General features: G+C 46.0%; 2 protein-coding genes across 5 annotated transcripts in view; one reads left to right on the top strand and one right to left on the bottom strand.

Moving 5' to 3' along the window:
- The window catches only part of MFSD4A (major facilitator superfamily domain containing 4A), a 23,115-nt gene extending 17,520 nt beyond the window's left edge, over nucleotides 1-5,595 (top strand). For all 3 annotated transcript variants that reach the window (XM_038168443.2, XM_027444997.3, XM_038168444.2), the window contains exon 10: nucleotides 506-5,595. In XM_038168443.2, coding sequence (XP_038024371.1) covers nucleotides 506-570 — 65 coding nt within the window. In that variant the 3' untranslated portion in view covers nucleotides 571-5,595. The remainder of the gene's footprint in view (nucleotides 1-505) is intronic.
- ELK4 (ETS transcription factor ELK4) lies at nucleotides 2,630-24,341 on the bottom strand. 2 transcript variants are annotated; one of them, XM_038168446.2, is made up of 6 exons: nucleotides 24,123-24,262; nucleotides 16,721-16,926; nucleotides 15,793-16,008; nucleotides 13,483-14,406; nucleotides 12,194-12,310; nucleotides 2,630-10,903 (listed from the first exon to the last, which is right to left on the bottom strand). In XM_038168446.2, the coding sequence occupies exons 3-6, from the start codon at nucleotides 15,997-15,999 to the stop codon at nucleotides 10,805-10,807; spliced, it is 1,347 nt and encodes a 448-aa protein (XP_038024374.1). In that variant the 5' UTR covers nucleotides 16,000-16,008; nucleotides 16,721-16,926; nucleotides 24,123-24,262; the 3' UTR covers nucleotides 2,630-10,804. The 2 variants fall into 2 exon arrangements, with proteins under 2 accessions (XP_038024374.1, XP_038024373.1); XM_038168445.2 differs by lacking the exon at nucleotides 16,721-16,926 and having other exon boundaries at nucleotides 24,123-24,341.

The raw sequence follows: 24,341 nt of genomic DNA, 5'->3' as shown, positions 1-24,341 counted from the left end.
AAGCCTTGGCAGCCACAGCTCAGAATTTGCTTTCTTTTCTGTTGGAGAAGCAAGGGAAAAAACTAGGAATGGTCTGTGGATATCACAGAGGAAGCTTAAACCAAATCGGCTGCCAGCTGTACTAGCACTGCATGCTATGGCTGAGCTAGCAGGAGTAAGCCCTGCTAGCACAGGCTTCCCAAGGCTGTTTCTTGGCTAAAATCCAGGGAACGATTGGGTCTGCCCTCCAAAACAGCTGTCAGGCTCGTGAGAAAAGCCTCACCGATGAAAGATTTTTCTTACCTGTTGCGCCAGTCTATGCACACTCTTTTTTCCTTTTCAAGCACCTCTTAGAGAAGGGGCACTGTGTGACAGGCGAGGAACTTGTTCAGGTTACTGGAGATTGAGGCCTTTCTTCTGTGACCAGCAAAGCAAAAAGCTGGTGGGGTGGGTGATAGAAGAGCAACATCCAGACAGAGACCTCATGCACGTTCACTTTAATGTCTATCTAATGTCAATTTTGCAGATATGGATGCTGCCTCACCTGACAAACCAGCAGTAATGGATGACACTGGACAGTATCAGCGCTAAAGAAGTGGCCGTGCCCTAGACAAGCAATAAAACAGCACACAATTAAGCAGTACTATTAAGGATGATTTCACACTTAATGACTAAATCACGCAAGTTTTCTGCAATCAAAAGCACATTAGTTTGGGTAAGTCAGAATCAAGAAAACGTCCTAAAACACCATGGGAAGCTAAGCACAAGTTGCCCGTACCACATGTACCAAAAAGACTATAAACATCAGACTTACCCTGTACCTGAAAGGCTGCAGCAGTAGGGAAGGGATGATGGAGAACAATTAGTCCTGCAAATGAGCTTTCCTTACCGATTCAGGATGAAAGGTGGAGGCGAACACTTTGTTCCATATGTAAGACTTTGAAATTCTTCTGGCTTAAGTCATTGACCTCGACGTTTTTTTTTCTTTTTTTCGGTCTGTAAAGTACAGGAACCCTTACAATTTACAGCACAATACTGGTTTTGAACTATTTTTTGGTGCAACACAGGAGTGTATGTGATCTCCGTGAATACTTCCAAATGGGAAAAATTATGCTATTGGTAGAACCCACCAAGTGCACAGTGGTAGCAGGCTCTATCTATATTTGCACAGTTGATTCTTGTATATTACACAGTATCAGATGTTCACTAAGACAGTGTCTTATTCAGCATGCTAGGGCCTCTTGATTATTAAAATCATTAGCTTTCTTTTTTAGAGACAAGAATGAGTTGTGATGTTTTGTTTTGCTTTAAGTCATTATGTTAGCTGCTACAGTTGCAGTGTCTTTTAGGGCAGTTTTATTTCTAGCTTCCAGTTGAAGCTTAAACAGAGGTATTTTGGAGCCAGCCTCCAGCTGCTTAATCTGTGCAATACTTATTATAACAGGACAGGTGCCTTCTGTAAGGTACTCTTATAACCCACGCATGGCCTATTACAAGCTACGAAGAAAGGACTGGCTTTAGAATGTAAAGCTCCATGCATCTATTTCTTCAGTGAGTGATTGGACATGTACTTTTTGCTTTAACTGCTGTATGTGGATGTACATATGTACGTGTGTATATAAAGCAGTGTTTAATTAAAGGTGATTGATTGCTAGATTCTCAGCACGACTGGACTCAGGTAACTTAAGCCCTTTGTGGCCAAGACTATCAGCTACTCTATTTAACAGTTCCGACTCTCAAATTTAGATTGAATCTAACAGCTGGTAAATAGAATTTCTGTTTTCCCAAGCAGTAGCCCTTACCTTCCCTAAAATATCTTCACATGTGGCTTCTGTAGAAATCCTCTCAGAGTGTAGTCTTGTTGAGCTACTGCTGTATACATAAACCTGAACGTGCTCTAGGTCAAAGCATGAAGGAGGATAAACACAGTTGAAGTTGGGGCTTAACTCATCCCTACCCTCCAGGAGCCCTCCTGCCTCACATCCAGTGCAGCGCATGCTGTAATTCTTCTCTAGAGCCACAGGATGCCACTGTTACGCTCCTGGAGACAGCTGGGATGAAAAGTAAGTGGTGTACTGCAAAACCCAATCACAGCAAAAATAAATAAATAAGTCTGGTATTAATAGAGACCCTCCCACTATGACAGCATTCTCTCCGTGTCTGTACAGAGGAAATGAGCGTGAAACAATAAACTGAGGGAGGTTATTTAGAAAGACATCTATGCTGATTACATTTATATCATAACAGGTGCTGTCAGCTATTTAAAAAAAAAACAAAACACGTTTTATGATGTCCTTGTAGACGGACAATACCTAGCAAAATGCAATTTCCAGAACAGTATTTCTTTTGATAGAAGTGTCCTTGATAATTCAGATTTCCACTTTGCTGGAAATGGAGAGGATATGGAAAGGAACTACTCACTGAGGGGGGAACGGTACCTGCTCTGGCACAAAAACTGCATGGCACCACAAAGCCAGCAGCAGTGCTATCTCTGTCTCCATTCGAGCAAGATGGGAGGAAGCCTGTGCTTCTGCCAACAAGACAGGTTAGCTCGAGGTCTGATGAACTCCCTCACTATCACAGAGCAAGCCGCCCTGCAGCTGCCACTTTCAATTTCCTCCACTGAAAGAAACAGTCAAAAGATCAGGAACTTTGTTAAAAATATTTATTTAAAAAAATACAATTGTTTTGCATGTCTGGTTGCACATAACTATTAACATATGATTGACTTGAATAATTTGCTACAATGCTTTTTTAAAGCCAGCTTGCATTATACAAAGCAAATCCCTCTGTCAGTTCTTACATAAAATAGTTTTCTTTAACTATTCCCACCCCATTTTTAAAAAAAGATTGCAATACATTGATTTTTTTTTTTTTTTGCACAAAAATTGAAGCAATAGAAAAGTCACCTGATTTCTCAGGAAAGACCTTCATTATGTTTGAATAAAAACTGCCAATATGCCACTCTCGAAAAGTAGTATTAGTTACTTTGAAGTGTCAATACAGTGCACGTCCTCCAAAGTAAGTTTTGCATCATAGAACTTTGCCCTCCAAATTCTAAAGTCAAACCTGAAATGTGTTCAAATAACTGCATATCTGCGATAATCAAGCTGATCGGAGTTTTTTTCAATATGATATCAACATGCTGAAGGTCTTCCTAATATGTTATCTTGGAAGGTTAAATAAAAGCAAATTTAGTAACACTGAACAATTACTGAAAACTTTGGCTATTTATGTACTTGCATTACATACCAGCATTTTTTTAAAACACAATGGCATTAAGATACTCTTATAAGTTTTTTTTTTCTTTTTTTTTTCTTTTCAAAAAAAAGTTCAACTGAGAAGCTACTCTCTCACAGGCAAGTTTACCCAACTGTAAGAAGAGCACCAAAGCGGTGTAAGATTACAGCTGGCTCTAAAAGTCCATGTCTAGAGTAAGTCTCCACTGTAGGAAGCCAGCAGATGTTTGCTAGAACACAACTTGCTTTGTCTCTCGACTCGGTACTATATATGCATATTAAATGCAATTCTGTTCTGGAAAGAGTAACTGAAAATGTTATTTGCTGACTTCAATACCATTTTTACTTAAATTAAAGTAAAATCAAATCAATTTCAGAGTTAATGAGTTAACTTACATGATTGTCTCCATAGCCTGCCCCAAGCAGAAATGTCAGAGCTGCTGTAGTATCGAAAATACTGCAGAAATCATCTTGCTGATTTACAGAGAATCCAGATTAACCTAAAAACTCACTTGAGGAGTAACACTAAAGGCATCAGAAAATCACTTTCCAAAACAGATGTGCACTTTAAACAGAATGACAACTGTCACATATCACCACAGCTGATTGGGTTGCTGAAGTTCTCAAAGATTTAGCTCAACCTTCCCTCCCTGGCTCTCTCTAAGCCACGGACAAAAAGCTGCAAGGACCAGATTCTCAGCTGGTGTAAGTTAGAGCAGTTCTGATGAAGCCAAGGCATCTTTCCCAATTTACAAGCTGCTGGCATACGACTAAAATCTGCCATCAGCTCACCCAGCAGTTCTCACATTCTCAAGACAAAGTCTTGTGCTGGTGAACTGCCCCTACTCAGAGCCATTTCAGTCCCAGATTAATTCCAGCTGTCCTAACACACATTAGAGGAGACGACCACTATCCTTACCATACATGTCATTTAAATTTTCCCGTTTATGCATCTCTATTATTAAGAATATACTTCTCAGCTATAAAAACAGAGGGGTTTGGGAGAGATAAGCATTAAATGTGCTACTGTACTTATCACAAAACACTGTGACGTACATAAGGCCATCTGGTAACACTGCAACAGAATACAAACAAGATTTTCAAAGGGAGTTTTAGAATACATTTTTTTTTTTAAACTACAATGAATAATCTCAACCCTGTTCACAGAGAATTAACGTTAAAACTAGTACATCATATATATAAAACTCTGTGCAACTGAACAACAGCAGAACAAAAAGTCAACACAATTCTATAAAGCAATTTCAAAGCCTGAAGATTTAAGACATGCTAGCCAAAAAAAACCACAATGCATCTCAAGGAGCCTAGAGCAAAACCCAGGTATTGTAACCCCCCCCCCCAGCACACAGCACACACTAGGAACCATGCAGAAGCCATCCTCGAAGCCTTCCTGTGTTTAAAAAAAAAAAATAGAGAAAGAAGGAAAACAAAACAAAACAGCTTCCAGTTATTAGTACAGCACTGCTGCATGTACTGCCCAAGGACCGAAACGGGCTCCAAACACAGCTTTCCAACCTCTTGGACTGCACTGCTTACAGTTCTTTCGGTGTCTCCACTAAAAGACCCCCGTTTTCCAAAGGTTACTAATTATACTGTAATCCTCTCACCCTGCCAAAATCCCTACTTTGAGATGAAAACCTTCTGCAATGCATGGTCTCAACAGAGAAGTGTTTTAGGGGAAAAAAAAGCCCAAATTGTCATTCCATGAATATAAAATTATTCAAAGATACAGTTAAGACACTTTTATAGAAGACGTGGCATACAGCAATGTCAAAGATGCATTTAAAAATAACCTTTGGCAAATACTTAGCCCACACCATGGTAAAATTGATTGGAGTTCTTTAAAAAAAAAAAAAAAAAAAAAAAAAAAAAAAAAAGGAAAGAAAAAGCCCTCAAAAGCCTCAACAGCATGTGCAAAACATTTAAAAGTGGCAACTGCATAGTGCAGTATTTGCTCTGAGTGTACACTGTAAGCATCGTTGACACTAATCTGAAAGCCAGATCACACAACGAACACACATCCTCTCGGGCAGTGACTGTGTGCACATGTACATTCAGAAGATGAGAGCTATTCCAGTCTCAGTTAACGCACACAGAAAGCAAGTCTTCAGCTGTAGAAGTGTGCTTTTTAATCAGATGCCTGGAATAGCTCCACAAAGTCTTCACCAACATTCTTTGGAAGGGGAGGGTAAACAGAAATCAATGCTAGTCAGTTCTACTGTTTTCTATAGAATAATTTATACGAAGCTGACATCTCGCTATCTGAAAAGGGAAATACATTAGCTTACACATCCAAGCAGAAATATTGGGCCCTGCCCAGTTCTCTTACCTTACAGGTCACTTGATTTTTATTTTTATTTTTTTAAAAAAGTATGCTTATGGTCAGAAAAGCTGCATCCTCCAAAAAGAATCAACTTTCTGCAGTGAACATATCCTCCCTTAATTTTGATTGCTCTTTGTACAAAAGCAAGGATAACATATCCCAGTCCAAAATCTGCCAGACACCCAAAACCAACGCTCAGCCTTTCTGCTTTAGGCGGTACCAAGACAGGCAGAAGGTCTGATGATGATACTCAACACAAAGTAGAAATATGGCAGCACTGCCATTCCTGTGGCTTTGTAGTTCCTATATTACATCCTTATGACTAAAAGCGGGCTACAGAGAAAAGATTTGGTTCTATTTTCAGTCATATTTCTGTCCAGAACCAGCTCTATAAAGGGGTCCTACAGAGTCAATGAAATGCCATGAACATGGAATGCCACGTTCACAGATGTCAATCCAAGAAAGTCTATTGCAGTAATAGCCCTGAAGAATTGTGTAAAAACAACTGTCGCTGCATTTCATCTTTTCATCTTCACCTGACAGCCTCTGATTTCAGGAGATCAACTCCAGGATGTCACGTATTAACCACCACTTCTAGATGGCAATAGCCAAAGGCTTCCACATTACGCAGATTTCCTAACGCTGTTCAGACTAAACAGCAGCCATTGCCAATTACTGTTTAATTAAATTCAAATCAAACCATAAAAATTCCTGTTTAGGCAAGACATACTATACCTCATTAAAGCACCCCAAATAGCTTCTAAGCAACACGATTACAATTTTCATGTACTTTCAACTTAGCTGCTGAGTGGGAGATCCCGTGGTGCTCGGGCTGTCTGCCTGCAATACCATGCTCTGTCATTTTTAAGACAAAATAAACTCTCCAGACCTAGGACCCGAGAGGCCAGAAGGTAGGTAATATTTCTTACACAGGAGAACTAAGGAACAAAACAGAACAAAATCGTTATGGACACCCAAAACTCAAACATCAAGTTTTAAAATACCTGTCAAATTTGACAATGTTCCTTAACTACTGATGTAGTTTATTTCATAGCTGACAATACCAAGATAGCCTCTTGATACAACACTGAGATGTGTCTTGTAAACAAATATGCATTAAAAATGGAAGAGGTTAAATTGTATAGTAAAAGTTGAGTACATACAAAAAACGCTATAAAACAGTAGCAAAAAGTAACTAAAAGATAAATGAATAAACCATGGGTAGCCAACAGATTGTCAGCACTGTAGGTTCCAAACTCAGCACTAGAATAATGCTACTGAAGTGGACCAGAACTCTGCTTGTGCTCACCTGAGAAACTGCATGGATGCGCTAGGCTAGCTCTTTTATCTGGTCTCGACCTGCAGAAGCTCTTGCATGGAAGTTTAAGTCATGAGGGAATCTGACATTAAACAGGTCTGCACGTTGAAAAGCTTGTGAAGGAAGATATGCACATAAGCAGCCTTCACTGCGGTTAAAATGAACACCATAAAAACCAAGAAGAATTTATTTGCTGGGTATCTGAGGTTTGGAAACATTTTAGAGGGAGAAACTACCCCAAACAAACTACTGAATAGCCAAAGCCTTTCCTATTTTAATTCCCACTCCATTACACCAAAGATGCATGGGATACTGAAGTCTTAGGACACTCTACATAAATACAACAAATTCTCCAATTTGAGGAATTTCATCACTTCCTGACCTATTGCAAAACGCAATGTGAATGTGCCAAAGACAGTGCATAGGAACTACATTCAGCTGTCACTGCTGAAGACCAATCAATTTCTGAAACAAGGTTCTAGACTTAAGCTGCTAAGAAAAAAAACCATCTTCCATCGCCCTCATTGCTAGGATCACATTCTCTGAAAATGGGTAAGACGGAACAGGGACGGTTCTCTAAATGTAGGCTGGTATTAAGACGTTTCTGCTTTCCACGGATTGTCTCTGCTAGCAGCACACGTTGCTAGTGGCATCCTGACGGTCCAGGATCTCAACAAAAGACAGACGTAGCACAGACAGCACCAGCAGTGCAAGCTTTGCAACTCTGCAGTACTATTACAGCAGCAACGACATTTAAAAGAGATTTCCAGAAGTGAGACAGATGTTCAGCTTCCATGCTCATCCAGTCTAATTCTACCACCACCTATGAATTAACCAATGCAAATACTACCAAGCATTCGACGATACCACAGGTACTTCAGCAACATGAATTGTAACGTAATAAAATGTTTCTGTAATGCTGCACTATTTTAAAAACCAACACGGCACTATACCCATACTACAGACTGCTAACATGGTAATTAAAAGAGAGCCTATATTAACCCCCACCTTCCCTCCACTAAACCCAAGTGGCAAACTGCCCCCGCAGTGAGCCAGCAGAGTACCAGCAGTTTACACAACCAAGCTCCGAGGACACTGTGCTGTCAGGAATGTGATCCAAAAAAGCTGGCAGTTATACACTTATTAGTAAATGTCCGTTTAATGAGGCAGCATATATACAAGACACTATTATCTTAAATGACCTGAAAGTTTTAACGGGGAAAACATGAGCGAACTCCTCTCCCACCTCGCCTAGTCTTGCTTTTCCGACTGCCTCCTGAGGTTATAATCCTACGTGGGACCTTTATTTTCCAAGGCAGGTGCCCAAGCAAAAGCAGTCACCTTCTCATGTCACCCGTCAGGAAGTTGGACTTCACCGGCTCGAAGCCAACACGTTCAGACTGTGTTTCACACTCTCTGAAGAAGGCATTCCTGAAGGTGAACGCGTATTTCAGCGACCAGCTGTGGCAGTGCAAGCTTGTGCAGCTACTTGGAGAAGAGCACGAAACCAGGCCAAGCAAAACTGACAAGCTACATTAGCATTTGGTTCTCTTGCATACCTATGCTGAAAGTGATACAGTTTACAGAAAAATAAGTGCACGTGTGCACATACACAACTTTTAAACAAAAACTTGGCTTTTCTCCATAGGGGACAAGGAAAGGGAAGCAATTAAATTGCAAGTCTTTAGTGCTCATTAGTTATTTTTAAACTCTAATCCTAGTCGGCAATGTTGCTCTCAAATCCACACACACAGTGGGCATAAAATTGGCCAACCTAAAACAACCATTAAAAGTGCTGCTATTTATATATAGCTATATATATATTCTAGAGCAAACTCAGAAGCGATCATGCAAACCAGAAAATTCCACATGCCTGCTCTTAACTATGATTTGCAGGTTTCTTTCTGCATTTAAAAAACAAAACAAAAAAAAAGTCAATATTGCACATTGTCATTTTAAGAGCCACTGGCACAGGAACTTGATCCTGCATCTGCTGCTGTGTCAAACGCGAAGCAGTGTCGTGCCTCTGACGTGACGGCCGGGAAGACAGTTGGCTACGTGAGCTCGCGCCCCGCTATCTGCACCCCAAGATAGGCACACTCTTTTCTCCCACCTCCCACCAGGCAGAGGACTTTCTGGAGGAACAATGCCCAAAAAGCAACTCCATTACACCCACCCATGGCTAGGGTGCCCTACCGGGAACATACTAAGTGGTTTACATCATTTCAATGCTAGAATATACAGAGAGAAAATCACTGCAGTAAATTAAGTCTCGGGTATTGTCATACGTATGCTTTAAAGTGAATTCAGAGTCCACAAAAGTGGCAAAAGGAAAACTCTGGGAAGGCAGAGCTCAGCATTCACCCACCAGACAGGTGCACTAGAGCAGGAAGCACGCTGCCAGCTCCTCTTGCTGTAAAGGTAACTCTTTCTCTGCTCATCAAAACCTCAGAGACGGGCAGTGAGGATACCGAAGGAAAGAGACGGTCTCCATCTGTTTTCTAGTGGGTATTTTATCCTTACGTCACCAACTCACCACGCGTATGTGAGTAGCAAACCGAAGTTGCTGCCTGACAGCAGAGACCCGAAGTGGAAGGGCCCAGAGCTCGGTGCCAGCAGACCAAGACATCCAACCTCTGAGGGGCCGTGCGAGGAGAGTCCCGCTTCTGTCATTCCTCAGTTCTCTTAAAAGGCCTCCTGAGGTTTAAAAATCTAATTACAAATTTCATTTCGTCAGTGTTTCGAATGGCTCTGGAAACTGATCCTGTATTCATCCACACACACGGCCACCAAGGAAAGAAAAGCAAGCACAAATTTACAGTAAGGTTGATACGCCACGGTACCTCCCGCAACTAGCTGTACGCACTAAGCCTAACGTTTTGGGGGTCTGAGTGCTTCCTCGTATAAAAAAAAAGCAATAGATGTAAAGCAAAACTCGAGATAAGAGCTAGGAGAAGGGGAGCTTCTCCACTTCACCTGTGGGAAAAGAGCAGTAACGTTAACACTCAGACGTTAGTGTTCCCACCCACGGCTTGGGTCTGAAAATCCCGCATCAGGCAGCAACCTCACGGAACAGATACACCCTCAAACCTCACGGAAATCCAGCACGCTGCTAAGCTAGCAGCGAGATTACAGGCTTTAGAACAGGTCTCTGGCACAAGAAATGTTTGGACTTCAGCATTCAAACTTTCTGAGAACTGAAAGGAACGAATCCCACCATTCGTTTGTCCCCAGGCCTTGCCTCCTCACCGAAGGGAGGGCCGGGAAGCATCCGGAAGGCAGCCAGACCACTTCTCCGAGAGGCTGGGCTGTCTGTGTACAATGCCATTCACAAATTGTTCATATCTGAGTAACACAATCATCGAGTATTCCTTGAAAATTTCTCCCTGCAAAGAGACAAGACGTTTGTACAGCAGATAAGACGCGGGCTGTTTTGTTGCTGCAGAAGTTATCAGGCCCCAAGGCAAAGCCGAGTGCGCACACACCCCTTTCCCGAGCATTTCCTGGAATGCCAGCTTCGATCGCAGTTAGATTTCTTCTTGCCAAGCACAGGAAGCAGAAGAACAGAGGTTTTCCAAGAGTCACAGAGAAAAGACTTCTCTGATACCATTTGCTGCCATCAGTGCAGACTCAGTTACTGCATCACCAACTGAAACTCCCTTTAACCATGGTGAAGTCTTCCAAACCAAGGAGGGAAGAGAAGAGACCGGAGCTTCAGCTCCTATTAAGGCGTTTGCATATACATTCCCAATCTGGGTCTTCAAAAAACAGGAATTTTGCAAAAAAGGCATTTTATCTGGGAATGGCAAAAACTATGACTTGATAATCTCTGTGGAATTATAAATTGCTCGTTTAAAAAACATGGTTAAATATAAGTGTCATATCTTTCCCTTGCTTGCCAATACGTCCTTTCCATGAGTTCATGTGCTATGTCTTCTGCAGATCAGGGGAAAATGGGCCAGGGGTAGAGGGTCCATCCAGTCCAGACAGAGTAAATGGGCCATGACTGTTCAGCACTGATGGAAACTGAGAGACAAAACAAAAATGAGTAAGGAAGAGGCTATTTTAACTTACTGTTCCTCTCATATCTCTGCATATAGAAGCTCCCCCAGAAACAAACTAACAAAACCTCGCAAATAATCTTCTTTCTTCCCCAAGTAATTGACTTTTAAAATGCTACTGCAGCACAGATCGCTGGATTTGTGCAACTGCAACCAGCGTCAGCAGACAGCCCCAGTCTGCAGCCTCTGCGCTGAGCGCTGCCTATCTCCTAAACTAATAAGGTCACAAGACAGGGACTTCGTAGAGGTTGTTGAGAAACCACGTCCTACATTGTTCCTCAATTAATTACCAGCTATTTATAGAGGAAAAGGTCCAACGCATTTTCAGACCTAGCTGTTTATTGCCTATTCTGACAGTACACATAAGGTACTTCCTTCATCTCCATGGAGATGACAGATATAAACCCAAAAGACAAGCACTTAAATTTCACCCCCTGCCTAAGCAGACTCAGGCAACACATAGAGGTGCTCCAGTTCCTAAGTGGAACGTGGAGGAAAATCAAAGGTAATTACAGCTAAAGACTTAGTTTTCTTAATTTAGAGGGCATTTTTTAAAATTTATTATATAAATAAAAATATTTACCAAAAACAATGAAGCTGAGAATTTCCAAACAATAAAAGATAGCAGAATAATACAGAGCGTACAGAAAATGTGCTACATACTGCCAGAGATCACACACAGAGCCTCCCTTCTTACCAGTGCTGAGATTTAATTAATGTCCTTCAAAGGAAGAGGCTGTTAACAAACTATTAAAAGAACCACGAGAGAATAGCAAAATTCCATTTCCAGGAAACTCTTAACCCGTGAAGTTATGAGGAGGCAAGTTTTACAGGAAAGGCAGACTTAAAAAACGTAATTTAACTACAGCAGACTGCTATTAATTTAGACCATTTCTAAAACAACAACATTTACAATATACTTAAACAAAACAGGGTAAACATCCACTAAGATTAAACTTGCTCTCAAAAGCTAACATGGGAATAGAAACCAAAGATGTCCATTTTGTTTCCACTGGCTACAAAATCATTCCTTGAATTCAAGGAAACTGTCAAGCGACTTTTTAGTACTTAAAACTTGGAATAACCAAGCAGCCAAAGTATGAACTATTCCCTGAAATGCTCATTTGCCTTATTAAGCAGCAAGTATCACTGCCCAAACTTGCCATCGGATTTTTGGGGTAACAGATCCCCGCAGGTCTGCCGAAGAAGGTGGCTTTGGTTAAGCATAGGTCAAACAGAGACTGGCTGAACTTACCTGAAAGAGTGTGTTAGCACCTTGCAACCTTGCAGGACTGAGAGGAGCAACCGGGCTTAGGGTACTCCAGAAATGGATACTGGAGAGCAAGGGACTTGGGGTCAGCAAGATGGGAGTCTGCAAAACACATGGAGACAAGTCAGTTGTTTGAAACCTGCACTGAGTAATAGATAGCAGATGGAAAGCTCGCCACAATAATGAGCTCCTACAGCTGCGGAGGGCTGGATCCAAATTTCAGAAACTCCCCTTCTCTCCTTCCGCTTCCTCCCACCTTCTCCTCCTCCTCCCTTCAAACCCCACAACAGCAGCAGTCATCGGCTCTCCCTCCCCTTTCTAAACAATTGGCCCTCTTCTCCCAGCAGCTGCCAAATCCTGCGCACAGCAAATTGGCTTCTCCTGCAATTCAGTACACAGCACCTGCAAGGACTTGGGAAAACTCAGCCCATGAATTTAATGTGAGCAGGCAGTGGGCATACACATGGTCTGGGTGACACTGGTGATGTAAGCCACAACAAAAGAAATTCACATCCAGCTTCTGAATGCTCTGGATGTTGCAGGTTCACCAGCCAAGCACTTCGAGGGGCGCCAGAAGAGCAGCTACGCTTGATTTCCCCCCCCTGCCTTCAGCCAGTTCAGTTTTCTATCAGCGGTTTCCCTGCAGTTTCACTCCAATTTATTACAGGAAGGAGATTAAATATATACAGAACAATATAACAGCAGCGTTGGATTCGGTTCTCTTCCAAATTTTCCAGGAGGAATGAAAGCTTTCCTTTCCCACTCAGTGGTAACAGCCAAATTCTGCAGCCATTCTTGTCACCGTTAACTCCTATCACTCTGGTCTGAAGTTAAAGGCTGCTCAAGTGAATCAAGTGAAAGCACTCGGCTAAACAAACACCTCAGTGGTTAGCTTTTTTTAAGCATTTTCAGAATCAGCCTGAAGAGCAGGGTTTAGGGTTTTTGAAATGATTCAGTGTCACTTTGGGAAGATTTACAAAGGATCTTACAGGTGCTGGGTTTTGCCTTCCCCATGCTAACGCTGTACAGATGTGTTCAGCTGGCTTGCTACTTGGACACACTTTGGAGTGGAAGATAATGGAGATTATGAATAAAATTTCTGTTTTATAAGAAAATGGAAGTAATGTCATGGGCTTCAGAACTCCCAAACACCATCTACAGGCTTTTAACATTTCATTTGCCCTCCTTTATTGTTTAAAAATATAACCACTACTCTTTAAACAAAAACAAAAAAAAAAGGAAAAAAAAAGAGGTGGTGGGGGTAATTAAGTTACCTGAGAGAAAAGTGCTGGAGTAAGAGAAGCAGTGGGGAGAGAAGGGCTCAGTATTCCCAACGGACTTGGATCACTGCCTGTAATGACAAGAGTAGGAGCCAACTCCAGCCCTTTGGGTTTTTTAGATCTGGAGAGATGATTGGCAAATTCCTTCTCCAGCACAGATGAATCCTGCTCTTTGGGCTCTGGGGATTGATGCTGAAGGCTCTGAGCCTGCTCCAGCTGCTGCGAAGCCACCGACTCTATGTCCGTGTCAATGTCCAGGTCAGGATTAGAGCTCAGGGGAGGCGACGGGGGCGTGGAAGGAACTTGCAGAGTGGGAGAAACCGAGGATACGGGCGGAGTTGGGGTGAAGCTGGTGGTTAAGTTTGGCAAAGGTGCTGGAGCTTCAGGGACAGTTAACTTGGGTAGGACGAGAGTCTCCAAGGTCTGGAGAGTTTCTTCTGATCCAATGGAGAGGGAAGATGCAGCCGAAGGGGCAGAAACGGTGGAAGTGGCAGAAACCGTTGAAGTGGTAGCGACCAGGGGGACCGAGGACGGCTTTTTGGAGGGCATGGTTACAAACTTGATGACAGACGGTGTCGGATCCTGAGCGGGTTTCTTCTCTGTCAGTTTCTCGGCTGGATTCTCAATCTTGATGGACCTGAAGAGTTTTACACTGGAAGAGTTCAGGGAGTTCAGCGTGAAAGAGGAGTACAAGCCTGAGTGGATATAGTCATTGCGGCTGGAGGACTTAGCACATGACTGAGACTTCTCCTTCCCACAGTTTTCCACATCCTTTGGAGCACTGCTAACTTCCGCAAAACCAGTCATTTCAGGGTCTCCTTCTATACGGCCCACGACAAGTGGATCCATATTTAAAATCTCCGGATAAGAAACAAACTTGTATACAAACTTCTTACCGTTCACTTTTTTAATGATATTCTGTGGGTAAGAAGATACATATTTTTAGCCCTTCAGATTAATTTTCTTGCTACAAACATTGCCTAAAATAGACCGAGGAATTAAATAGTTGGTAGTCTTTCATTGAAAATTGTTTCTATTTATTTTAAAATACAGGCTGCATTCTTGCAATTTGGTTATCCCACCAAAGTATCACTTCCCGAGCTCCCAGACAGAACACTAGAGCAGGTGAACTTAACCCGACTTTAAATGTACTAACAGCAGCCTTAAAACTGCAGAACAATTGAGTTTACGATATTTTCAAAGATCAGCTAGGACACAAAAGATAGCCAATACCCCCATCAAAGTTAAGATCATTGGTATGTGTACAGTAAGTGTCATCTATCAAACCACAACACCCATATTCTTAATAAGATGATAATAAAAGAAAGAAGCTGGACTGGTCAGCAGAACGTAGGCTTATCAGCTTTTTCAATAATCAAAGCAGCATTCATCAAACCTGGTTTGTTCCCAACTGCAACACCACAAACAATTAGGGCCAAAGAATATTATTATTTATTGAACAATTGTTATTACTGAGATCTCTTGGCATAAGGTCAGATTAAGGAAACCGTGTTACCCAATCATAAAGGACAAGCAACAAACCATATCCTACAAACTGACAGTCCTCAGGAACTGTTTTTGTGTTTCAATCCCGGACACCCACACAGCAGCAGTTGTGGGATAAATGGCTTATCAAAAGGTTACTGAAATGAAGATCACAATCCCACACTGCGGTTCTACTTCAGCTTTTTGACACTACACGTGCACTAATGAAAGGCTACTGCAAGTTCTTAGAAGACATTAGCTAAATAAGAGGAGCACCTTCCTCTCCTGGAATAAACTCAATATCCTCCTTAGGGGTGCCATTTCTGAACATACAGAGGAAAAGAAAAAAACTCTGGGCTGCCACACAGGAAATCCTTATTTTGATAGCTCCTTCGTAGAGACAATTACAGAAAAGGTCTCAAGGTAGTGCAATATTCACCATCTAGACCATTATTATTCTGTTGCTTAAATTGGAGTGTTAAGGATTTTAACACGTGCAAGGACACGTATTTTTGGAGAGGGGTTGGAAAGGAGAACATTATTCAAAGAAAGATTCATATTAGCAAAGGCATAAATCAAAGACGGTAACATTTTGCACAAATGGATCTAGAACCTTGTAACATAACCACCAGGAGGAACCAGGTATGAGGATAAACAAAAGGCAAAAAAAAGCACGTCTAAACACAAACTAGAGCACCTCACTTAAGTCTGGGAGACAGAAGTGACACCTATCCCCTTGAAGAGAATGAAAAAGGAAACAAAGCTCATTAGGCGGGTAAGATGGATAAGGATTTCAGGTGGATTTATGGACTTTGTTACCTTCACATAGTAGTATCTGAGAGCACGGCTGAGTTTATCATAGTTCATACTGGGCTTGTTCTTGCGGATTCCCCAGAGTCTGGCCACCTCCTCTGCCTGCAGCAGTTTGAACTCCCCGTCGTTGGAGGTCCAAGAGATGATATTCTTGTTCTGAGGCTCTTGCAGGAGTTGGAGGAGGAACTGCCACAGGGTGATAGCACTGTCCATAGCAGTAAGCTGAAATTCAGAAAGGCAGGTAAGAGGCAAGAGATTAGGACCGGTGCGTTTTCTGCATCTCCCTAGAAGGGGGTAAGGGTGCAGAGATGTTATTTCCAAAGGCAGCAAGAGTAAAAATTATTAGTCACCAGTCGTGAAAGATGTTCCCTGCAGAACAGAGAGGCTGAGAGCCAACTGCTATCGTCTCCTCCCACATGTCAGTCCTTTTCACATGGGTTATATTTAGCCTCATTTAACTAAATCAGGTCACTTTGGGTAAGTTGCAATGAGTCATTATCCAAAAAAAAGAAAAAAAACACGCCAAAAAACCCACAGTTTCTAAGTTGTTCCATGTTCACCCATTCTGACTTGTACTGCTTTATATATATATATAAAAAAAAAAAGCTCAGGTGCTCTCAGGTAAAATCAAACACCCACACTCACCGCCTCCGTTTCTTGCCTGCACCCACCTCCAGCCTCCAGGTCCTTAACAAGGCAGAGGGTGGATCGACTGCTTAAGTTACCAGGGGATGCCACTGTGCAGCACAACTCTATTTTCCCTCATTTGTATTGCCGCTGTCCCTCCCAATCGACCCCCGGTCTCCTCTCAAACCTCCTTTCTTTCCCAAATTTCATCCCCGTGTTTTACAAGGAAGTAAGCTAAAAAAAAAAAGTAAATGAAACGGTTTCAGACGCTGCCTTGGCTTTTCTCTTGATTCCTCTCGTGTCTTACCTACGTCAGTCTTCTAGGCTGAGACTTTCTAGCACTAGCCAGTTGCTTCACCCACTGCCAGCACGGTTTTCCCACACTGAGCAGTGGCTGGACAAAGTCATCGGGGGCAGACGAGGCGGCAGAGATGCCATCTTTCCCTGACCATATCTGACCGCGTGGAGCAGCACTTCCACAGACGTTCTGGAGCAGAACACAAATAACCCCGCCTGCACAGAGGAAGCATTAGGATAAGCTCCGCTGCGAATTAACAGATCAAATTATATTCGTGCAGTGTCCCACACGGATTCCCTTTAATCCAGAACCGATTCGAGAACGGATTCCTTCTGGCGGAATGGCAGAGCAGTGGAGGTTGGAGGGAGCTCTGCGGATCGGCTGCCCCAACCTCCCCGCTCGGGCAGGGTCTCCGACAGCCCCGTACCCAGGATTGTGTCTGGGTGGCTTGTGAATATCCCCAGGGGAGACTCCCCAGGCTCTCCGGGCAGCCCGTGCCAGCCCTCGCCACCCTCCCAGCGAGGAAGCTGTTCCTCACACAGACAGCTTCACCTTCTTCCACTGAAATAACAAAAAACCCGGCCATCGTGCACCGAGAGCCTTCACGGCGAATTGTAGGGATGGTGTTTTGATGTGTGTAACTGCTCCGTTCCCCCCGACAAATCTCAGTAAAAAAAACTATAGAGCAAAGGGTTTCTCCAGGGGGAGCCTGCAGCGCCCAGACCCCAGGCTCAGCACCAGCATCGTGCCCAGCCCTGCAAGCAGGACCCACGCATCTGTTGGGCTGGGTTTAAGATCCAGGCGGGACTGCCAGCCAGTTCATCTGTTACCAAGGGTTTTTATTCCAACCTCCTCACTGCCCAGCACTCACCCAGCCCTATATAAGGAAGAGAACCGGCTTCGTGTCAGAGCCTCCCGACTCACTCAGCCCTGTAAAAGGATTACTGCTGACAGCTCACACAGGACTCTGCATTCTTATTTAAATAAGGTGCCCTAGGGCAGGTGGTTTTTTGGGCAGAGCCCATCTCGGTGAGCCTATTTTTAAGACTACCTGCCTCATGGCACGCTTGCACGACTCCAGAGGGATGTTACATTGATCAAGCCAGCTAAATTGCTGCAATTACACGCGCAATCTCAAAATGAAGGACACCCACACCACCTTGTTATGCTGGCCTAAGGTGCTTTCCTCCTTAATTACCGCACGCGTACAACTCCACGCTTGCCCAAATTAATTGCTGAGTGCTCTAAGAAAACATCAGCTGCTGAGCCCGGTGCTTTGAGACTTCCCACAGCGCGCTGGGGAGCCGAAAGGTCCAGACCTCTGGGGCAGGGAACCCAATTCAATCCCTTCCAGGGCTTCGACTTACGTTCACCAGGAACCTTGAATCTCATTTAATATCTGCCTGCTGGCACAGCACCATGAGCAGAGCCTCGTTACCCTGTTAGGATGATGCACACGCCCGGCTGTTGTGCAGGCACAAGGACTTGGTTCCACCGTTCTGCAGAGCTGTCAATGCCCGCGCTAAGTGCTAACAGCGAGAGAGCAGGCAAATGAAGTTGAGTGATTATTCCCACGCTACATTTATCCGCAGCAGCTCCAAAGCCCGTACCAGCACTGCACCAGCTAGCGCTGCCTGATGCAACGGGAGGTAATCACACAGAAATTAGATTAGCAGCAGAATTTCAGAGCAGCAGAGGCTTTTCTTCGCCTAAAAACCTGCGTGGATTTCATCCCCCAATTTAAACGCCGTAATCCCACCGGTGTGCTTCCCTTCAGGAAGAAGTACTTCGCTGTCGTCATCTCAAAGCTTACCAAGTGCTGTCAAATGATTGCTAGGCGAAGGCTGGTTTGGGATAAGGATACACAGTCCTGAGCAAATGGTATGTGCACAGCACTGAGTTCAGCAACACGGCCTGTGCCTGGAGTGACTGAAATGATAGAAGATAAAGGATTTAAATAAATCACTTTTCACGGTGACGTGTTACATTGTTCTAAGGAGCACTGACCAAAATAACAACGTGCACGTTCTATGCAGAGCTCATGGTGCCTGGGTCCCAACCACCGCCCCTTTCTGGCTGGCAGAATCCTTCCCCAGGCAGGGCCACAGCATTTTCATGGTCATCAGCTAAGTTTCTAGTGACATTTCTGGCATTTACAGGCTTTAGTGTTGTCTTGATTCCTCCCATTGCTCATAAGATATGCTGCATGTGGCCGTTGCACTCTACTTTATCCAGTCTCCATCAAGATGGGGCAGTTTTTCTGACTCCCCAGCTGCCAGGGAACACACACACAGAGCGGTGTGGTAACAGGCAGGTTGTATTGCAGACGAGAAGCATGAACGTCCCTCTTATTAAATATTTATTGTGCACGTGTACAGGAACCAACAGAGGTACCTCGACGTCACTGGGAGCTTTTCCTGACAACTAAACCCAGCAGAGAGAGCCAGCAAATAGGCCTCCCAGCTGGTTAAATCAACTGGCTCGCTGGCAGGACTCGCCCCTTCCGTGGCCAGGAGTAAGCTGCAACTGGCAGAGGGTGACACACGTACAGGAGACAATGCTGCATGACGAACAAAGGCTCCTCTCATTTGACTTTATTACACTTACTTTGATACCGCCTAAGAGCACATCAAAGAACTGTTGCTTCTTTAAGAAAAAACAGGATCAGGGGGAAAAAAAAATCACACAAAATGTAAAAATAAAACCAGTAGAGCAGAGCTGAGCACAGTCGCTTTGTCTTATTTATGAAAACCCAGGTACTGTGTTAAGAAGTTCTTCCTTCTCCAGCAGTGGGGGCAGACGGCAGCCGTCCCGTCCCTTCCATGAGCCCTGAGGCCTCCCGAGCAGTGCCAGCTCCCCGTCTGACCCCAGCTCTGCACATCTCCAGCTGCCAAGCCCAGCTTCTGTCCATACCCCGGCCCTTTTTAGGGCCACATGCTCAAAACTGTCCCCCTCCTTCTGCCCCACGAGGGGCAGGAATTTGGCGGAACCTCTCGTCCTTTTTATTCAGCAAACCCCACACCCCAGAAATGTTACGGGCCCGTTGATTTCGGGAACTAAAAGGCATGGGGATGAGGACAGGAACCCAGCAGCCCACCCGTATCCACGCTAACAATGGCAAGACGTTGCTTCGTGCGTGATTTGTACGTCACGTTTCAGCCTCTTCCACATCTACGGCTCCTTTCATCAAAAGGCATCCATCTCCCAGCACAGCTCCCTGTCAGCACAACAAGCCTCCTCGTTTGATTGCTTCTTCTTCGAGATGAATACACCAATAATTACAAGCACACCACGGCACGCTGCCTCTCTGCTGAAGGTTATTTTCCTTCGGAGAGTCCACGGAGAAAGAAAAAGGTCTCGTTTGAGAAGACAATGAGGGAATTAGGCAGCGAGGCAACGGCGCTGTTTATGACAACAGCCTTCCCACTCCTGCACCAGTTGAGTACGAGGAAAAAATAGTTGCTAGAGGCAGAGGGCAGTTAGACTTTGTAATGAGCATGCTAAAATAGAGCACTATTATTGTCTTGAGATCTTCTCTGCCGCCTACGGCTGACCCTTGCAGCACACCGAGTAGCTGACGGGGTTTGGCTGCAGTTTGCTGAGCGCAGGCTGCAGACCTGAGCGTGCTGGGGTGGCTGCAGCCTCTCGGAGGTTGCTGCAGCTCTGTCTGAGCCCTGCCTTCAAACAGCTTCACGTTTACAAGAGCCAGGCCACGAGATAGGCATCTTCTCGAGCGCCTTCTCACCCATCTCCGCCACAAGCCGCCCCGCGCGCTCCCTGTGATCACAGAGCCTCCAGGCTCTGCCTCGCCGGGGGAAGGAGGGCGTGCAAGCACGGCGTGGCACAGCTTAGGAAGAGGCTCACGATCTTACCACGGCCAGCAGCTGTACTCAGCGCTGCAAAACAAACCAAAGGGTTCAGTGCCCCCAGCTCGGGGGGGAGAAGGGCACTCGATGAGCCCCAGTAGGCAGCAGCCAGCTGGGACGGGGCAGGTAGCAGGGGCAGCAGCGGAGGGGCTGTGCCCCAGCCCCCCCCTTTCAACGCCTGCTGGCAGATTTCCTGTGCTTTGACTCAACACCGAGAGCAGCTCAGTAATCCCGCGCCTCGGTTTGTTCCCTTATCAGCATCTGCAGGCTGATGACTTTTCCAGATGGGCTGATTACAGCAGGCAGCTCCACAGCCCTGCCAGAATCCCCCCTTCCTCCCCCCCCGAAGCCGAGGCTGGTGCAAAGGAGAGGGGAAGAAAAAGTGTCACGGGGAAGAAAAAGTGTCCTTACGAGGACAAAAATCCCTCCCAGGCATGTCAAGGGCACACTTCTAGCTGTCCAGACATTGACACAGAAGGGACACCTCACAAGCTGACTGCGAGCAGCACAAAGCAGAAGACACGGCGTGACGGTGCCACAGAGGATGCTGAAGGCTGCCTGAACCCAATCAGCACCACGAACGTGCACAGCACCCCGACAGCACCAAAACCCACCAGGAGAGAACAAAACCTCTCCCGAACTCTTCCGTTTAATAAATAAAGTCAAACAGCAACGATAATTCCGGGATGGTCTCAGGGTCCTCGTGTTTAGTGGTGCAAATCAGCCGTGCAGCGGGCCAGCAGGTGGGCACATGAAATCCTTACACAATCCCAGGAAGCCGGGCTCGCTGTGCACACACCACACAGGCACCCGGCTCCTGTACACCAAACCTGAGCCGTTAGGGCTTTGCTGGACAAAACCCTCCCAATGTTTTTTTTTTGTTGTTGTTGTTTTTGTTTTTTTTTAATAGCTGAAGATGGCCACGGTGCGTGAACAGAAGGAATCTGTAGACAACGAGCCCTGTTGTGTTGTGCAATATTCCTGCGGAGACGAGGCTCGAGACGGTTGTTCCAGGAAATTAAAAAAAAAAAAAAAGGCAACAGTTTAGATTAAAGGAGGTTTTTGGAGGTCACAGGCCCAAGGCCTGGTTCACAACAGGGTTAACTTCAAAGGACCATCAGGCTGTTGTTCAGCGTCTCTGGCCAGCCAACAAAGCAAGCCTAAAGCTGCCCTATTCCCTCTGTTCCTTTTATTTTCCTAACGGGACGAGGAGTGGGAACAGCACTAATGAACTCCGCAATTAAGTGGTCATCAGCACACAATCAAGCAACAATTTCATTAGCCCAGCACTCCAAACGTCCCTGCACCAACACACCTCTCATAAAACACTCTCAAGCCCCTGGGAAGGTGAATCACCTGAGCTATTCGTGTCAGGGTTTTACCGATTTTGACTCTGGCCAAAAATCCGCCTCTTTGGAGTGCTAGGAGCGGGACACAGCCTGCCTCTGGGACACACGGAGCAGTGTAAGGACACCTGAACTACTGCTGCTTGCTTGCTTCCTTCCTGAAGACAGGTGAACTACCTGTTAAGGGACTGCTGTGCGTGTAAATCCAAGTTCCCATTTGCAAGGAATTAAATCAGAGGCAGATTTTCCCATCTGCAGCACCATCATTAAGGTTTCCAAACCCTGGTAGCTTTCCAAGAGGCACTCAAACTGTACCCTCTCCACTAAATAACAAAATCAGGTAAATAAGATTAAAAAAAATCCCAGCCCCCAGTAAATTCCAGCCTTCCCCTTGGCCCTGGCATTCACGGCGCTGTTGTTTCCCAGGCAGTCAGGAAAATCAGCTCGTTCTGAAGGAGAAGCCGTGGTTATCAGGGCAGGAAGCTCCTTGGAAGGAAACGCTGGAGGATGTCCTCATGATAAGAGCTGCTCCACAGTTTTCATTGCCTAATCCCTCTCCAAGTCTGACAGGCATATTTACTTTAAACAAACGCTGCAATAAATTCTCCGCTCTTGGCTCGAAAATCAAGCTGTGAGTTTATACGAAATTGAGGTATTAGCAAATATTTTGGGGTTTAGGAGCAGTTTGTTTCATCTTTTTAACTCCTGTCTGAGAAAGGAGCACTGTGTGTCCCGAGTTAGCATTTTCTAGCCTTCCCCACCTTTCGGTAGCATGGGAACGGTCGGGGAAAAAAAAAGAATGGCAAACTTCAAAGACACTCCATTTTTTATCTGGCACTTGGTTTGTTTCTAACGCTGATGTGACTGCCTCTAATAAGCCATGAAGTAATTGTATGAGAGCTCCTCTTTCGGTGGATTACACTTTGCTTTTCCTCCTCCTCTGCCATCGCAGAGGCTGCGGGGAACGTTTACCAGCAGCAGATGGAACCGGCTGAGGGTAAAAGCATCCGCAGCGAGGAACAAGAGGCCGTGTCCCTGCACCACGAGCAACAGGCTCGGCGTTTCACATCGATCCTAACCTCGTTACGGAAAGGAAGCCTCGATCGAGCTGGAAAAGGTTCCCTCGAATAATGTTTATGAGACACGCAGCCGGGTTGCCATGACGATGGAACAACTCCTCTCCGCAAACAGGCGCTAAAGCCCCTAAAAATAAACAGGCCGGGCGAAAGCACGGAGGCGCAGCTCCGCCGGGAAGGCTGCGCCTGGCGCAGGGAGCGCGCTCGCCCTGCGGACGAGGAGGAGAAAGCGAAGAGAAAGCAACGCCAGGGACTGCACCCCGCAGGCACCCGGCACGGCTCGCCCACGGGGTGCTTGCTGCCTTGTCCAGGAGCCACTGCTGAAAAATAAAATCCACCAGGGTGGGAACAACGCCGGGTTCCCCCTCTGTGAGGGGAAGCAGGGGGATTGCTGGCAGCAGGCCCGGGCGGCAGGTGAGGTTGTGTAACAGGCAGGTAGGAGCCGAGCTGAGCCGAGCCCAGCTGCCTGCCTGCGTGCGTGCAGCTCGGCGCCCATTTGCATGCCTTCCCCACGGGTTCCCCCCCCTCTTGATGTGGGGAGGCGCCCACCCACCCCGCAAAGCGCTCGAGAGGCGCTCCAGAAAATCAGGAACGAAATCACAGAAGGCAGAGAGAAGAAAAAACAAAAAAAAACACACAAAAAAAGAAACAAAACACACACACAAGAAAAACAACAAAACCCAACCACCCGACCCAGGGCGCGATCGCTGCCTCCTGCTCAGCTCAGCAAAGAAACAGGGACAGGGGGAAAAGAGGGGGCTGGGGGGGGGCACCTGAGGGACCCCCCCCCAATGCCCCACGGAGCCAACCGGGGCCGTTTCCCCGTTCCCCGGTTAACGGTGAGCAGAGGGGGCCCGGGACAGCCCCCAGGGCCTCCTTCACTCCCCAAAACCAACCCCCCACCCGTGGGTGCCCCCCAGGACCCCCTTTTATCCCCAACCCCCCCTCACGACCCCCCAAAACCCCTCAGAGCCCCCCTCACGACCCCCTCCCGGCGCTGACCGAGCCCCCCCGGTACCCCCCACCCCCCCAGACCCCCCTCATCCCCCCCCAGCCCCTTCAAGGCCCCCTCAGGGCCCCCCCCGGCCCCTCTCAGCGCCCCCCCCCCTCACTCCCCACTCACCGAGGAGGAGCCCCGCCGGTCCCCGGGCGTCGCGGTGCTCCCCTGGCGGCGGGCAGAAGGTGGGAACGGGTCCCCCCGCCGCCCTTCATGGCCGGGCCGGGCTCCAGGCCCCCATGGCGGGCGGCAGGTGGCGGCCGGGGGTGTGTGAGGGGGGGGGGGGGCTCGGGGAAGCGGCGCTGAGGCGGCGCTGAGGCGGGGAGCGGCGGGCGCGTTACATGG

The sequence above is a fragment of the Anas platyrhynchos genome, chromosome 27 (assembly GCF_047663525.1).
Source record: "Anas platyrhynchos isolate ZD024472 breed Pekin duck chromosome 27, IASCAAS_PekinDuck_T2T, whole genome shotgun sequence".
NCBI classification, from domain to species: Eukaryota; Metazoa; Chordata; class Aves; order Anseriformes; family Anatidae; genus Anas; species Anas platyrhynchos.
The sequence above is the reverse complement of the archived record's forward strand: the minus strand, read 5'-3'. Positions and strand labels throughout refer to the sequence as shown.